Source organism: Ixodes scapularis, unplaced genomic scaffold (genome assembly GCF_016920785.2).
Source record: "Ixodes scapularis isolate PalLabHiFi unplaced genomic scaffold, ASM1692078v2 PGA_scaffold6__148_contigs__length_123643588, whole genome shotgun sequence".
Lineage (NCBI taxonomy): Eukaryota > Metazoa > Arthropoda > Arachnida > Ixodida > Ixodidae > Ixodes > Ixodes scapularis.
Genome location: NW_024609881.1, coordinates 60,243,417 through 60,260,341, shown reverse-complemented (window position 1 = coordinate 60,260,341; position 16,925 = coordinate 60,243,417). Strand labels below are relative to the sequence as shown.

At 41.6% G+C, this 16,925-nt stretch overlaps 1 protein-coding gene across 1 annotated transcript in view; it reads left to right on the top strand.

The window, feature by feature from the left end:
- LOC115332159 (venom metalloproteinase antarease-like TtrivMP_A) overlaps positions 1-16,925 on the top strand; it is a 33,051-nt gene that overhangs the window by 5,355 nt on the left and 10,771 nt on the right. The window contains exons 7-11 of the mRNA XM_042286116.1: positions 105-176; positions 11,592-11,725; positions 13,372-13,427; positions 14,570-14,681; positions 14,913-15,080. Coding sequence (XP_042142050.1) covers positions 105-176; positions 11,592-11,725; positions 13,372-13,427; positions 14,570-14,681; positions 14,913-15,080 — 542 coding nt within the window. The remainder of the gene's footprint in view (positions 1-104; positions 177-11,591; positions 11,726-13,371; positions 13,428-14,569; positions 14,682-14,912; positions 15,081-16,925) is intronic.

The window sequence follows — 16,925 nt, the reverse complement described above, 5'->3', positions numbered from 1 at the left end:
AATATAGTAATGTCAGTTTTCATTGACCAAACAAAAAGTGCTTATTGAGGCTTTCGTGCTCCGATTACTGACACCCGTTCGAATGCCTTATTTCTTCCACGAAGGTGAATGCAATCTTCAAGACGGTTCGCAAGCCCCGAATAAACCTCCAGCTTGTTGGAATATTCCGGTTTCCAGTGCGTATTCATTGTCCAACCTCCACACATTGGTATCTCTAAATTTGAAAGTCTTGCTATTGCCGACAAGAGTGCAACACAATTGTGCACTGAAAATTTTAAGAAGAAAACGAACTTTTTGTCATATAGTTCGACTTTTTTTTTTTATTTGAAACCGTTTGATCAGATTGCGCTTTGCCTAGGGAATTCCAGGGAGCGAAAAACAGTAACTTTTTGTTTAACTACAAATTATTGGATGCCTATGATTTAAACGAGATTTTTTGCGTTATACCAGATTAATGCATTTTACATTACTAGAGCTATAAAAGAGTGCATTTGATAACTAGATGTATTACTGTAAATTTGAAGATTAACGGACTGTTTTTTTAGTAAACTTTGACTTTCTAGTAGAAAAAATAAACAGCTTAATATTGTGTGGTTCGATATGGTCAGGCACAACTTTATTTTTGATTTCAGTGCGTTATGAGATTTTTTGTTTTGATTAGCGATTCCTTGATTAAAAAAGAAAACAAGTAATATACAATGCATGATAGAAAGTAGAAACGTAAAAAAAAACTATTTTAGTATTATTTTTGTGGAAATATTTTTATTCAAAATATTGTAGTGAAGCAGGTATGATTTAAAGCACTTTTGAAATTATGACACAAATCACGATTTAAATCGTCCAGACTTTTATTATCCACCATGCTGTTAACGCTCATGTTTTCTGGGTTGCAAGAATATTGTGTTGCTCAGCTTGATGCAATGTTGTGTCTTTGATATAATAGTGCTGCAGAGCGGGTTTCCACAATTGTACCTGATGAAAAAAATATGTTCAGTATTGTGATTTATATAATAGGTAAATGTAAATAATCTTAGTTACTATAGAAACTACTCAGGTTTAGCAATTTGTATAAAATCACAAGGGACATGGCAGTAAAATAGATAAAAATGTCCGCAAGTGATTTACCGTTTCTACTTAGACAACTTCTTTCCTGAATTCGTGCGTTGGTCACGTGTCACAAAGTTACGGGATGTCATTTCTTCTTCTAAATTTGGCGGAGAAACTGAATTGGTGCTGAGGTCACATGGCGTCAATATTCCCGCTAAATCTAGCAGGCAAATTAAAATTTCGTTTTGGTCACGTGACCAACTCACATGACATCACTTTTTCCGCCATATTTAGCGGAGAAACAACATTGTTCTATAGGTCACGTGACATAAAGTCATGTGACGTAATCTCCCCGTAAATTCAGAGGGGAAATAGCAGAGGTCGAGCAAAAATCGGGACCCGGAATTCCATTCTTCATTTTTCTGAGATGCATCGTGGGCGCTGCAGCAGTATTGTAGGCGTTACCGAAAAAGAGTAACGAAATACGTTACTCATTACAGCAGATGATATCAAGGCCATACCAATCATAGCTGTCGCGCATCTTTTGTGTTCAGCTCTACAGCATATATGTAACATTCCATTAGCAACTAGAGCGCCGTTCACATATATGCGACCGAGCACGGCCGAGAGAGACCAGACCGGTTTTCTAGCCTTTTGCGGTGTCTTTGGACCAGCCCCGCCGCAGTGGAGCTGCTCCTAAGAAGTTGCAAGAGGATTAAAAACCGGTCTTGTCTCTGTTGGTCGTGCTCGGCTGCAAGAGTATGAACGAGCCTTAATACTTTTCCCCATGGCATGGCACAAAGCCTAGGTTCTTTTGGCAACATTAGTAACTATTGGCCCATATCCGTATTTCCCTTATTTTTAAATGTATCAGAACATCTGATAAAAAACGCTTTTGCAAATTGTTGAATGAAAGAGATGTCCTTGTAATGCAGCAATACGATTTTCAAGAAAAAAAAAAGTCACCAAAAATGGCGGTACTTAGTACCAAAGAAAAATCATTCAACATTTTCAAAATAAACTATTTACCACTGGAATATTTTTAGACGACAGAAAAGCGTTTGATCTCATTAAACATGATATATTGTTTTATAAACTACCGTTTTTTTAGAATTCGAGGTGTTGCTTTAGATTTGGTACGTAGTTACTTATCTTGACGGTCACAATATACGTGTTTTAATGGTTACCGGTCCAAGCCAGAACAAATTTCGCATGGGGTTCCATAGGGGCTTATTTTAGGTCCTCTGTTTTTTCTAATATTTATGTTAATAATATTGTATCTATCCTAAGCACTCCTAAAATAGTTTTGGACTCCGACGATACAAGCTTATCTTTTTCTGGTCCATTTTTACGTTATCTAGAAGTTATTGCTAACGCGTGGCCCAACGAGTTATCGGACTGGCTTGATTCTAATCAACTTCAGTTAAATGTTACGAAAACAAAATATGATATTTTTAAGCCACGAGGTAAACCTGACGATTGAGAATTATTTAAAAAATATTTATGACTGTGTGATCGAGCGTGTAAGCGTTTATAAATTGTCAGAAGAAATTTATGCTGGACACAACTCGTATTAATAAAAAGCATGCGAGCATCTTGACATTTATTGGTATTTTATACAAAATTAGATTGCTGGTTCCATGCAGGTTAAAACGTCAGTTGTACTATACTTTAGTTACTTTCATCTTCATTACTATTTATTAGTTTGCGGTTGAATAACAACAAAATAATATTTATAGGTTGTTTCTTTTGCGAAAACAAAAGCTATACGTAGTACAAAAACCTTCAACATACTGACCACACAGCACCGTTTTTTTGGAGCGCAGATCTTAGGCTCCCGTTTCAGGCTTGAGCGGCGTCGGCGTCGCAATCGGCGTAGCCGTAAGGTCACGGGACCCCCGTGAGGTCACGTGACCCCGGGGATGTCACGTGACCTTTGTGAGGTGACGTGACCCCCATTAGGTTAGGTGACCCCGCGAAGTCATGTTATCCCCATGAGGTCACGTGACTCCAGTGAGTTCGCGTAGCCCCGGCGACGTCACGTCACCCTTGTGAGATGAAATGACCCCCGTGAAGTCGTGAGGGTCACGTGACCTCACAGTTACGCCGATGGCGTCGGCGTCGCCGGCGCTATCGGTGTAACCATGAGAAGTATCAGGCAGGGTGAGGAGATGAGGAGGATGAAGGACTATACGCTTCCCTCAGTACCCTTCCCTCCTCCTCCTCGAGAGCTGCGCTCTAATTCGGTCTTACAGGGAGTTGTACACTCTAAAAAATTCCGTGAGTTTACTTTCCCGCACAACACTCGGAGATCCATTAAGCGCACCTTACGGAGGCAGCTCAGCGAATGATGATACCGATACATATGTTTAGACAAAAAAGCAGTCTCAGTTGTGACATTAAGCAATGCAAGCCTGATGTTTTGTATTGATTAATGTCACAACTCAGACTGCGTTGTGTAAAAATATGTTTCGGCATCGTCATTCGCTGAGCTGCCTCCGCAAGTTGCGGTGATTGGATCTCCGAGTGTTCTGCGGGAAAGTAGACGTACGGGCGTTTCTTAGAGTGTAAGCGGCTTTCATATTTTAAACACAGTTTTCTTACCACTCGAAATAATTAGTGACCCCACCCGTTTTTTTACGCACTTCTTCCTAGTAATACACAGTACAATCTCCGACACGGCTATTATAGAAGACCTTGGTCTAGGACGAATTATGGACATCATTAATTATCATACTTCATACCTGATTTTTTAAATAAACATCCATCCGTTAGGAAAATAATCTCAGATTGTGGAACAAAACACAGCTTTAAAATTAGTCTACAGTGGTACCTTCTCTCATATCATGTCGAATACATACTTTTAGATTATATTTTCATTGTGTATGAGTTGTATTACCTGTCTCATTTATTTCCAAAGTATCAAGTGCACTAACGATAGTATAAGCCCTGTACAAAACAGGCTGTGTTGATTGTTGCGGATGGGCTATTGTATCTCCTTGTTATCGTTAATAATAATTGTTTTTGTTTTCGCCTGCTGACCATTGTAAACGGGTGATAGGCTCAAGTCAGGCAGAGCTAATCTGCCTTTTGTCCTGTTACCGTAGGCCTAGTGCCTACATAAAGCCAATAAATTCAATTGCTTGAAAATAAAATGAACGCGTTACAGCTACCGATATAAAGTAACGCACATTATTTTTGCGTTACTTTTTTAGTTATGAATTGGTAGGTTTGATGTTTTCACGTTAAACGTATACTTAATCCCCATATTTCCAGAAACATCATGTCTATGCAGCCACTTAACATAATTACTTTGTTTTCTTATGGCTTGACCCAAACACTCACAAAAAATGCAAAGGAAAACGCAAAGAAAACAAAAGATCACTTAGCTTGGCGCCTAGAAGCACGAAAAACAATTTGTATAATTTTGTTTTAAGTTCTCTGAAGTAAAAGTAACCAGCGACGTAAATCCCCCTATAAAAATGATTTTTGACTTTTTATTGAAAACGTGTTGACTTCTTGTTGACACTGATTACTTCCTTTTGACTTTGACTTTCTGGTGACATGGTCAACAGAAAGTTTGTTGACTTTGTGTTGAAACTTTTCTGACGAGTTTCTTCAGCCTGAGTCAAAAGAAAAGCGGTTGACTTCCTATTAACTTTATTTTGATTTTTTTTTTCTGCTGACTTTCTGTTGACAGTTTCATCAAAATGACTGCAGGCGTTCTGTTTACTTCGCGTTGAAAATGTTCTGTTGACTCTCTGTAGCCAGTGTCATTAGAAAAGGTACAGACTTTCTGTTGACTTCTCATTGAACATTGTACACATCGACTGGATGTGAAAAGTTGGTAAGTTTTTCAATAGTCTCTGACAAGGTGAGAACGGGAAGCAGCTTCAGTTGTTCCGTGTCCAGCGCGAGCCTACTACCCTTGACAACGCTTCGGGGTTCGCGCACCTCGAGCGCGCGCGTGAAGTCAAAGCACGACGGAAGGCATGGGGCCTTCCGCCGTACTATAAGGCGTAAGGCTCTGGGGCGGTCAATGGGTCAGTGATTCAGGTATTCAGTGCATTAGAAAAGTGGTCTTTCATTAGAAAAGTGGGCCAATATTCAAAAAAAAAGTAAACAGAAAAGTTGTTGACATTCTATATCCTCTATTGACTTTTTTCAACAGCTTTTCAACAGAAAAGCAGAACAATTTTTTGTAAGGGCCGTCACCCGTTACTCGAACTGCGTAACGTAAATACATTACTCGTTACTGTTTTAAAAAAAGTAACAAGTACGTTACGCGTTACCGAAAATAAGGAACGCGTTACCGGTAACGTCGTTACTTGTAATGCGTTACCCCAACACTGGCGCTGAGTCATAAAACGCCGAACAGTCTTTGTGTCAAAACACAAAACTCTATGTCCCCCTCACACTAAAAAAAATAACGTTGCACTCCGAAATAGAACACGACCCAATCAACAGTGAGACATCAGTAAGGGGCAATGTCCGGGTTTGTAGAAAGGAAACAAGGAGAAGAAAATCGCCTTTATCTTGAAGGTTACATATGTCACAAACAGAAAATGAAAGCAAACGGAATGGTTTCGTCTAGTTGCCGTTACAATTCATCAGGATGCGGGGCTTTGATTTCGACTGAAGAAGACAACGTGAAAAGCAGATCCCGTTAGTTGCTCCATCCGATTTGTCCTTAACGGTCTGTTTATGCATGATAGAAACCACTGTTATTTGATTCGTTTCTTACTTACTCTTATTAGCGCCACCAGGTATATGCTTAAGGGCCGTTAACATGCCATTGCACATTTACGCCCCTTTTACTTATAGGCGACAAATAACCATGCAGCAGACGAGCCGAGGCTTGTGAGGGACCAGCTGCGCTTGGCGCCGAAAACGTCAGCAGCACCCAACCGAACACTCCCCTGCCAAGGTTGTTTAACGAGGAACTTCTCCAAACCTGCTCTGCAGTTTTCTTCCAAATTATTATATCTATAACGCCTACTAAGTATCATGCAAAGTTTTCTAAACGAAAACACTAAATTTATTTTAGGTGCCAGATGAAGAAGCAGCAGATATGCCCACGATTGCCAGCCTGAAGGATTCGATGTATCGAGCAGTGTTGCGGAATGGGCACCCCCATTCCATTCCAATTCCATTCCGGGGAATTAGAGTTTTCGATAATTCAATTCCTTTTAATTCCTAGGAATGGAGACACTGAGCCCATTCCCACTCCTGGAATGGCTGAATCGTTCCATTCCATTCCTTTAATTCCTAAACGTAAAAATTGGCACTTGACAGCTACATTTTGTTGCCGGCATAAGCAGCATAATGCTTACATTATCAAATGCAGAGACAATTGCAAAAAAAAAAAATGCTGAATTCCTCAAGAAACCACTGATTTTTACTAAGCGGACCGCTGGTAGCAGAAAGTGCAAACATCGGGAAAGCCCCTTGTACTGCACTTGTACTGCAAACATAGAGAAAGCCCCTTGATATGTCCATGCTTGTTTAAGACATCGGTCTTGCGACTACGTGGCTCGCAACAAACAGCAAAACTTAAATCCACTCATTTTCTTTTCTTCTTTTTTTAGCTTTTTTGCATTTGACTTTTAAGACATACGCGGCCAGGCGTGTTTGTTTGATAAGACTATAAAAATATCCAGTTCGTGCGTGGCGCAGGATTAAGCTATATTACTGTATTCTTCAAATACAGCAACACGGCTAGTACACTGCTGGAAGCGACTCCATGCACAGCGGCAAGAACACGTCCTCTGACAAAATGCAACCTCTGCGGCGCAGCACGAGGGACCGTATAGACCATGTCACGAAACCTGTTTTAAAACGCATAAGTTCACGCTTGCTTTACGAATCTCGATATTTCTTATAATATTCAGTTCAATTTTTGGCTGGTTCGCCTGCCCTTTTCCACCCCTCGCATACTCATTCTCCTGTTTCCTCTTCAGATGGCGAATAAAGTTCGATGATATACGCCGACTCCACCGTGTATAGTTTCGTTGCACAACTTTCAGCGTGTAGCTTGTTTATTTTCTTCGCGACTAATGTAGAAAAATGTCTTCTACGATGCCATGACTCGACCTGTATTTATCTTGTCTTCTCGTCCGAATTGTGATGTTCCTCTTCGCGCTGATCAACTGGCGGGTTCAGGCAGCAGACGGTACCAATCGATTCATTCTTCTACCTCGATGTCGGTTGTTCGCGTTGTGGCGACGGGTCGGGAAGTCAGCGTTGACAAAGCTTTTGACATCAAGGTACAATTAACGGGGTAATACCGCAGCGTTCGAATTGACATTCCCCGTGTTCCCTCAACAACACCGTCCAACTGACTTCTCACCGCCTCAAATAGGATCCAGGACAAGAAGCACGAATGCAGACCGGACAGCCGAGACGCGCGGAAGCCAAAACCTCAGTGGCAGCTAGCACCCAGCTCTGCTTCTCAGTTGCCCTCACAGCAACGGTCGCGCCTCGTTTGGCACAGGACGATCTTTCTGTAGGTCTAGTCAGTTCGGTCACACCAAGAGCGGTGACGATAGCCTACTTCACCTTACGATGGACCTCAACAGACAACGTTTGTTGAGGTTTTAATGCCGAAGCAAACCCACATTTTGCACTTCAAAGGAGTGCGCACGAATGAACGTGGAAGGCAGCAGGGTTGGCTGCCTGCTAAACCACGTGCCTCGAACTATAAGAAAACAATACCTGATCATCTTTCGACGGCGCCCGAGTCAACGATCGAGTTATCAGGGCTCTGCGAGTTATGAGTCGCTTCCGCTCCCAGATCTCAGTCTGTGCGCGCGCGTGCATTCTACAAACCGTCGCGACAACAACAAAAAAAGAATGACAAGAAGGACGATGAGGAGTTGTCCATGGCGGTTTCTTTCTTTGCCGCTCCCTTTTCCTTTGCTTGGTGCTCGGTTGATTGTTTCGCTCTCGTGTAACGCCATCGAAGCCCGACGCCTGCGCGTCCCTGAAAGGTGCCCCCTTACCCCCCTTTCCCCCTTTGCTCTTTGCTTTGACGCTTGTTTTTTGTATTGCATTTTTTTTTTGGCGTATAAGTCTGTTGGGGCTCCACGTGGGCTAGCAGTTTTCCGCTCATTTTATTTCTGAGCAACTGACTCGCTGACTGGCTCAATTTAGCAAACCGTAAACACTAAAAAAAAAAAAAAAAAGAAGAACCGTGCCCATTTCATTCCCATTCCATTCCGAGCAAAAGGCACATAATTCCATTCCCATTCCATCCCCCTCAACGTTGCCGGCATTCCATTCCCATTCCATTCCGGGGTCGTGAAAATACGGAATGATTCCGGAATCATTCCAACTCCGGAGTGGCAACTCCGCAACACTGGTATCGAGAAAGGCGCTCATCGCAGCCACCGGTTCCTTCTTCAGCCGACACTCCGCAAGACAACTGCGCCCACAAAAAGACAAATATAGCGAAGCCCTACTTCATCGTTGACGACCGCAGAGACCCTCGTCTTGAATAGTGGGCTTCGCAACACGAGATGGCATGCAACGTCTGTCGTCAGTTCAAATTATTTTTTTGCGGACGGGACTTTTTTTGTTGTACCTTACATGTGTGACCAACTTTTAACTCTGCATGTTGTAACTGACGGAGTGCCTAGCGCAGCAGTTTGCTTTTTGTTGTCGGGTCGGCTAGCTACAAATTTATGGCCGTGAGTTTGAAGGGCGATAATTACATTTACATCTGCTAGATTACTTCATGGACCCCTGAACGTTTCATGACGAATTTTAAGCAGGCGCTTTTTTGTGGTCTGCGTGTCGTGTTTCCCCAAGATGCTCATCGCGGGTTCCACTTTCATTTCTGCGCAAAAAGTTTGGGCTTCCGTTCAGGGGGCTGGGCTCGAAAGCGCATATTCAAGAAACGGCCAGCTAAGGGCGCTCATTCCTAAGCTCGTGGCATTTTCCTTTGTTTCGCCTTCTGACATCCCTCGCCCCTGGGCGTTTCTGCGTCGGGGCGTATATTGCTCGGTATTCCGGAGCTTATTGCATTACATGATTACTTTCACGCGACTTGGTCGAGGGCATTTTCCAACTTAATTCTCATACATTCTTTTCTCCTGCTCAACATGGCTTTAGAAAACTGTTCTCATGCGAAACTCAGCTGTTAACACTTACGCATAACCTTCACGCTTGCCTCGATCGTTCATCTCAGGTTGACTGCATTTTTTTAGATCTCTCTAAGGCATTTGACAAGGTTTCACATAGGCTCCTTTTGTATAAACTGAGTAAACTGAACATTGACTCTCATGTTTTGACTTGGATCACCGCCTTTTTAACTAACCGTTCTCAATTTGTTCATGTTAATGGCATTAACTCGCACCCCTCTTCTGTGACTTCTGGTGTCCCCCAGGGTTCAGTACTTGGCCCTCTTTTGTTTTTAATATATATCAATGACCTTCCTTCGCATATCTCATCCTCAGTTGGTCTCTTCGCAGACGATTGTGTCATCTATTCCGAAGTAACTAACGATTTTGACGTTCTTGCACTCCAGTCTGCCCTTGACAGTATTTCTCGTTGGTGTGATAAATGGCAAATGGAACTCAATATTAACAAGTGCAAATCCCTGAGAGTATCACGTCAAAATAACACCTGTCCCTCGTACCATATAAGAACTGTTGAGCTGGAATCCGTGTCCTCATTTAAATATCTTGGTGTTCATATCACTAACAACCTCTCATGGAACATTCATATTGAGTATATAATTAAAAACGCTAACCGCATGTTGGGCTTTCTAAGAAGGAACTTCTCTCTTGCCCCACTGTCCTTAAAACTACTTCTTTACAAATCATTGGTCCGCAGCAAACTTGAGTATTCTTCCGCTATCTGGGACCCCGGTATAACGCTTGAATTATCATTAGAAGCTGCTCAAAACCGTTCTGTTCGTTTCATACTGCATAACTATCATCGCACATCTAGCGTAACAGCAATGAAAGCTACCCTAAACTTGTCTGACCTCTCCCTACGTAGAAAAATATCTCGTCTATGTTTATTTCATAAAATTTACCACCACAATGCAAATCTTCGTCAGCATCTGTTAACACAACCATCATACGTCTCATCACGTTTCGACCATCAAAATAAAGTTGGCATCCCTCAGTGTCGCACCTCAAGCTTTTATCAGTCTTTCATACCCATGACATCACTGGACTGGAATCGCCTTCCCGCACCTGTTGCCAGCGTAGCCGAGAATGCCGGATTCAAAGCTGCACTTTGCGAATATTTTTTGGATTTTGGTTGAGAGTGTTTTGTTTTAACAATATTCTGTTTTTGGATTTTTATGCTTACCCGCCTAATTACTGTTTGTCTTTGTGTGCAATTAGATGTGTGTGTCCACACCCCTCTATAATGCCTTCGGGCCCTGAGGGAATGAATAAATAAATAAATAAATAAACTGTAACGCTGGAACCATCACGAAAATAGGGGATCCAGAACCATCCACCATATGGAAGCATAGCATCGAAAAATGCAATCCATGTCTGGAAGATGGCACCCGAACCCCTTCGCGTTCAAAGATTTAATCGAGAGAGACGAGGCCCAAACAAGTGTCGTCTTGCTTCAATTGGAAACCGGGGTGCCGTACGTGCGCGAGGCCGGAAGATTGAAGTACGTTTTCACAGTGGCGTCATTTCGCTTTTTTTTAATTTTTGAACTATGCTAAAGCTTCTTTTGAAGCATAGGCATTGCTGAGAGCTTTAGCCGGAGAAATAGGTGTGTGAAAAAAGTTGCAGTCGATTCGTTGTACCAGTGTGTGATGTGTGAGAAATAAAACCAAGATACGTTTGCCGCAAACAGATGGTATCCCTCTAATCGAATATGGAGAAATGGTTTCGAACGAGCCTGAAAGGAGGGAGGCGAGGGGGGGGGGGGGGGCGGTGCTAGTGCGTGCCTGCACACATATCTTATATCTGAAGGTATGTTGGTGCCCCGAACATGGTAAGAAAGGAGGGTCGGTCTGTGTTGCGAAGAAGGGTTCCAATGGTTCGGTGAGGGTAACAAAGAAACAACTTATTTCCGCCATCACCTTGCAGTATTTTTATGTTGCGATTACATAACACCTTCTATATAAATAAGAAAACGAAGAGATATGTCTCAAAGTGATTGTGTCAATCAAGAGCAATTGGGGATTTATCGGTCTAAATGAAAGTTACGAAATCGCTTCTGTTCGCGCAGTCGAAGCCGTCGGTTTTATTTCGAAGTAACCTTCCATTTTATATTTCAATTTTGCACAATTTTAATTTTCGTCGTGACAGATGGCGCTGTCAAAACAAAACTAGCTCCATTCTAATTCGTTTTCGCAAAGGCCTGTATGTTTCATTTAGCTTATTTTACGTAGTAGACTCAATGTCAAGCATTGCACATTTTGATAAGCATTGGACCTTGAAACATCATTGCATCTAGAAAGAACTACTTTTCGATGATAACCAAGCGGCCTTTTCAATGGCGGTCTAATTTATGATTGAGAAAGTAATATAATATGAATATTTTCGTCTAACTCTTTATGTTTACAGACAAAAGAAGATGAGTATTTCATTGTGGAAGAAGATAATTTAGTCTCAGCGTATGACTCACTAGAAGCCTTTGGAAAATTCACCAAAAACACCACGTTCAAAAGGCCTGCTGATTTCTACCTGCTGCTCGTTGGGTAAGCAAGATCACGTAATTCCTGAGGTCTAGTTGTGCGCTTGAGGCAGAGATAGCATATCCTAGTTCCTTATGGCGATTCAATGCTCCCGAAGGATATGTGATAGATTAAGGCGGTCGTAATTTTCGGGCTTACAATAAATTACGCACTGCTTAGATCAAATATTTGACTTCCATAACTCCCCAAAGCACAGATTAGCTTTTACTTCAATACAAAAGCAGTCGTATAATTTTTTTTTGTACGGAAACGAGCACAGTTGCTCCTTCTACTCGTGGCCGGAAGAAGTGGCCACATGATCTTCTATTACGGATTCAGGCAGGCAAGTGGCAAAACCTTGCAGGAGGCCAGAGGGGTATTACTACAGGGGGATTCAAGGAGAGGCTAGGCTCTTTAAATCGACCGCAAAATTTGGTTTCTTAACCTATAGCGCTACAATTTTGTGCAGCGCTGCCCACAGATGGTGCATTTCTGTTTGTAAAATTTGCAAATAGCGAACCTACCTGAGGAAAAAGTAAAGAAAGAAAAAGGCTTAGCTCCTATGGAAACACAGCGAAGCCACCGGTCTTCTCTGCGCTGTATTTACCTTACCTAGTGATGAACAAACTCGCCTGCATCGCCACTTTTGCTACCCTCGTACTTCTGTCGGACTCGTGCCAGTAAGCTTGTGTGAATGGCATATCAATCCAAAACTGTAGCATGCTCTCTTTTTTATGTGCCGCTTGAATGGACTTTACGGCAAAGCGACAAGAGACGTGTAAACAAGTTTTGTTGCCCCTCAAAACGAGGGGTAGAGGCGCATAATTTCTGTTAATACGCGCTGCATGCTACAAGTTATTCAAGTATTATTTCCGATAATATCAAAGCCCTTTATTTATCCGAACCCTAGTGATCTCATATTGTCAGTATTAGGCTGTCGCAATCATCGCAGTTTCGGTTTTAAAATTTTCTGTCAGCAGACATTAAGAAACAATTTCCTGGAAACAATATTTTTCTTGCAAAGGTTAAGTAAAGTCTTCAATTTTGTCGACTGTATATGTATAGTAAATGTGTTTAGCGGATATTTAATATTTCTTGCGGTATCTTAATGTTCTAAATACAAAAAAAGCTTATGCTTTTCTTGATGCACAATCTTTTTCTCTTTCTCTACGTTTGGTTCAAAGCGATGGCCTAGAGAAAGGCGTGGTAAGGGCCGCGGAAAAATGTTACGTTCAAAATCTTGTTTTTTAGATTGGCAGGGCTGGTGACGGGTGAACGCAGACGATTATATTCTCATCCGAGAACCTTGCATCGATTTTATGGGTGGTAACGTCAGCGCGCCATAACCCTTCCTAAATGTTCCAAAATTTTCTAAAATCGACTAACTTAGCGCTTCTTGATTAGAATGATATGTTTTTTCCTACAAACCTGAACGTTCATTGACAAGTTTTAGTTAATAATCTTACTTATCGTGGCAGCTGCTCTGTTACGTCCCCATCGCCGTGTAACTCACCTGCCGAGACTGCAAAAGTGTAGCCTTCACGGCTTTTCTAAAAAAAGACATGTAAAGCCTAAAAAGCACAAGCTATATGTACATTTATTTTTTCACGTGATTAATGTTCATATCAGCTGGAATACGCATAATTAGTATTTTCATATTTGCATTTCAGGCGCCGCTTAGGGATGCGTAACGAGGAGACTAAAAAATTATCTCATAATCTTGACGGTAAGAGAGTGGGGTCAGACGATGCTGCGGACCACACATTTATGCTGAATCTTGAGAAAATCGGAGTTTAACCAGTTATTTCTGAGAGATGTCTAACAAATAATGAATGATATACGCCGTTTCTGCTAGTTAGTAACACGAATTACTCAGTGGGATTTGGAAGTTGGTAGCCGTTTTTACAGAAATTGCCTTTGCTGCATAAAATGAACATCGCTTGATATGAAGCAGTTGGAGAAAGTCAAGTTCAAAATGTTTTTAAAGCAAGTTTTGGCTACTTAATTCACAAATAAAATTTGACAAAAAGGGTTTTCGTCAGATGATGGACATAAAAATCACATTCAACAAATATCTCTTGGAAATTTCACTTATATTCGTGGTAAGTTTTGTAAAATACCAAACGGGAAAATCAGCTACAAATTATGACTGTACATTTTCATTCTACGTAAAACTTTAAGGCCGCATGTGTACGTGTGTTCGCAAAAAAATTGTGATTTTCATGACAAGACAGCCTACTCGTTGCGCAACACTTATTGCCCTCTAACGGTACAACCTGATGTGAAAGTTTTAAAAGTCACTGTTTTCCGATTCAAAAGTTAGAAGCAATTTTTTTAAATTTTACACGTGCAAGAGGAGTCCTGTTTTCGGTAGGCGACGTCACTCATTTTCGTGTGTTGCTGGACTTCGTCGACTGCTCTCGTCCTATTGTGAATTTCCTAAAACTGTTCATAATCTTTCAGAATAACCTGATGCTAAAGTTCTAAAACTTTAGCATCAGGTTCGAGCACCGAGCGCTACATTTGGCCGAAGACTGAGCGTTTAGTTATTCGTAATTTAGCTTTGCGCTAAAAAAATTAATGTAGATGTTTGTTTGCATGTTTGCTTTGCTTGTATCTTTCTGAAAACAAATTTTCCCTGTAAGCACATCGCACGACTTCTAGATATGGCTTGTATCCTTGGCATTCGAGAATTTCGCACAAGCGGTCACGCCTCGGCTAATTTTTAAGTGTTAAGGCTGACGTCTCATAATTCTAAATAGCTGCTTTTCCAAAGAAGGGGATTTTCATATTACAGCGTATTCTTACAGCTTGAAAAAAACGGTATTGAATGTATTTAGTAAGCAACATATGAATTATTATTTCCAGGTATCGCATTTGAAGCAATGGTGTGCGTGAAAGGCGTCAATGTAGCAATATCCGAGGAAGAACCTGCTATTTACTATAGTTTCACCGTTATAGCCCACGAAATCGGGCATTTGTAAGTATCTTGTCACTACCATTATAAACTCATGTGCTCAGCGTATCACCCGGGAAGAGCTTTTTAGTCACCCTTACTGAATCCCATGCCTTTTATCGTCGCTACGGACAGTGCGATAAGCGCCGATAAGAAGCGTGACCATAATAAGACTTGCTTTGCATTTCTTAGTCTGTCCCTGATTAAAGTGTTGAGCATTAGATGGTTTTTTTAACATGTACAATACTTTCGCAGGCTCGGGAGCACGCACGATGGAAGCGATCCCTTGTGGTATCCGTATAATCATCCTGGTGCTGTTGCGTGCAAGTTACCAGAGAAATACATTATGAAACCTGAAGGGAAAAAAGGACCTCCTTTCGCGTTTTCGAATTGCAGTGAGGTGCAGATGCAATTTGTTTTGAAGTAAGTATTTGCTTGAACTTTCTTAGGCACTGGTATCGTCGAACTTTTATTCTTCTTTTGACCCATGATAATTCCTATGCTATTATTTCACCCTAAGTTTGAATGTATCGTTTGCCAGTATACGGGGATGTTACTTCCAATCGTAGTTACTTAAATCGTAGTTCGCTTAAAGGGTAGCTGAATCCACGAAACGAATGACAACAAGCGTTAACATAATAAGCGCACTATGTTCCTTAAGCTGTCAGCAATAGTTGAAAGAAACTTGCAGCTAACCTGTCAGTGGAGAAGCAACGAGGCTGCAAGTTCACAACGACAATACATAGTATTGTGGTTGTGCTGTTATTCTCGAAATAAACAAATTATGGCCATTATATCGACTTTAAACGTGACAAATAACCATTAAACTTGACAAATAATCTCTCTTTTTAGAGTCCTAGTACGTCCGTCGGTTGCTTAGAGTAAACGAACTCATTATCATAGCGGTCGTTTTAATGCTTTTAGTTTTAACCTTTGTTTTTTTGCGTTAATTTAATTATACTTTATCAGCAGGCGAGTATAGGCATGCCACTTTATTTCACTAGCAGTAATGTTAGGTGGTTCTCTCGGTAGTTCCAATTTCAACACCAGTCTGAACGTTTACGACCGCCGCTGTGACCATTTCGACAAGCAGTTGCCATCATTATGCAGTAAAAACATTCATAAAACTATTTTAGCTGCAAGACAGCCTTAATTATTGTTGGATAACGTTTTCCAAGCCTTTATTTCAGTAAGCTCGTAAGAAAAGGACGTTGATAAAAAACTAGCTCTGCCCTTAAAGCTATCTGTGTTGTCTTGTTGTCTGCCCGAATTTCGCACAGCCAGTCATCAGAGCAGCACTAGTTGTCCAACACAAGTTGCTTCTGTTTTTGTTTAGGAAAGCTGTCATACCAAGGTAACTTTTTCGTTGTCATCCACGTTGTGCTAGTGTTGCCGCGATGTGACAGGGTTTTCGGACAGCATGGGAAGGGAGCAACAAGTTGCACGAATGTTGGACAAGGTGTTGTGTTGCTGTTGCCGTCGTGTTGCCTCAGTGTGACACGGCCCTTAGAATTTTTGTAGCCACGCATTTTGGATAATTACACTAATTAAAGAGGCATTAGTATATCGGCTGCCTTACGCTAGTGGAAGGATACTTTTCTCCTTTCTTCGGGTGTGTTCATCAAAACTTTTAATGTTGTATTATTATTCTAATCTCATGAATCAGGAAAACATCCGTTATGAAAATATTCCCTGGAGAAGACGAACAAGGGGGAACAAAGGACAAACACATATCTCCAAACACAGTTAATTTCTCCTAGCTGTGTTGAGATTTGTTTTTGTCCTTTGTCCTCTCTCAGGTAGCACGCCAGAGGAATGCCCAATTTGAGCAAAGGTCTGGCAAACATAACGGCCCAACTTTGGCGCAGTTAGGTTTTTGCACCATGACACTCATCAGTGCTAACGTACGGTGCCTAAGTATAGCCTTAGTTGGGCGATCCTAAGGCATGCCAAAGTTTGGCTCTTCTCTGGTACGTTAGAGTAGTGCCAAAGTTGGTGCCATACTTGAGCCATACCTGCCATAGCAAATCCTAATCTGGGAATTCGGGGCAAGCCAAGGTTTGGCATTTCTCTGGTCCGCCAGAGGAGCGCCAAAGTTGGTGCCATACTTCAGCCATTACTGCCAGAGCAACGCCTAATTTCGGTAATTGGGATGTGCCAAAGTTTGGCTTTGCTCTGCTCCACCACAGGAGTGCCAAAGTAGTGCCATACTTGAGCCATAACTACCAGAGCAACGCCCAATTTTGGTATTTCGGTCATGCCAAAGTT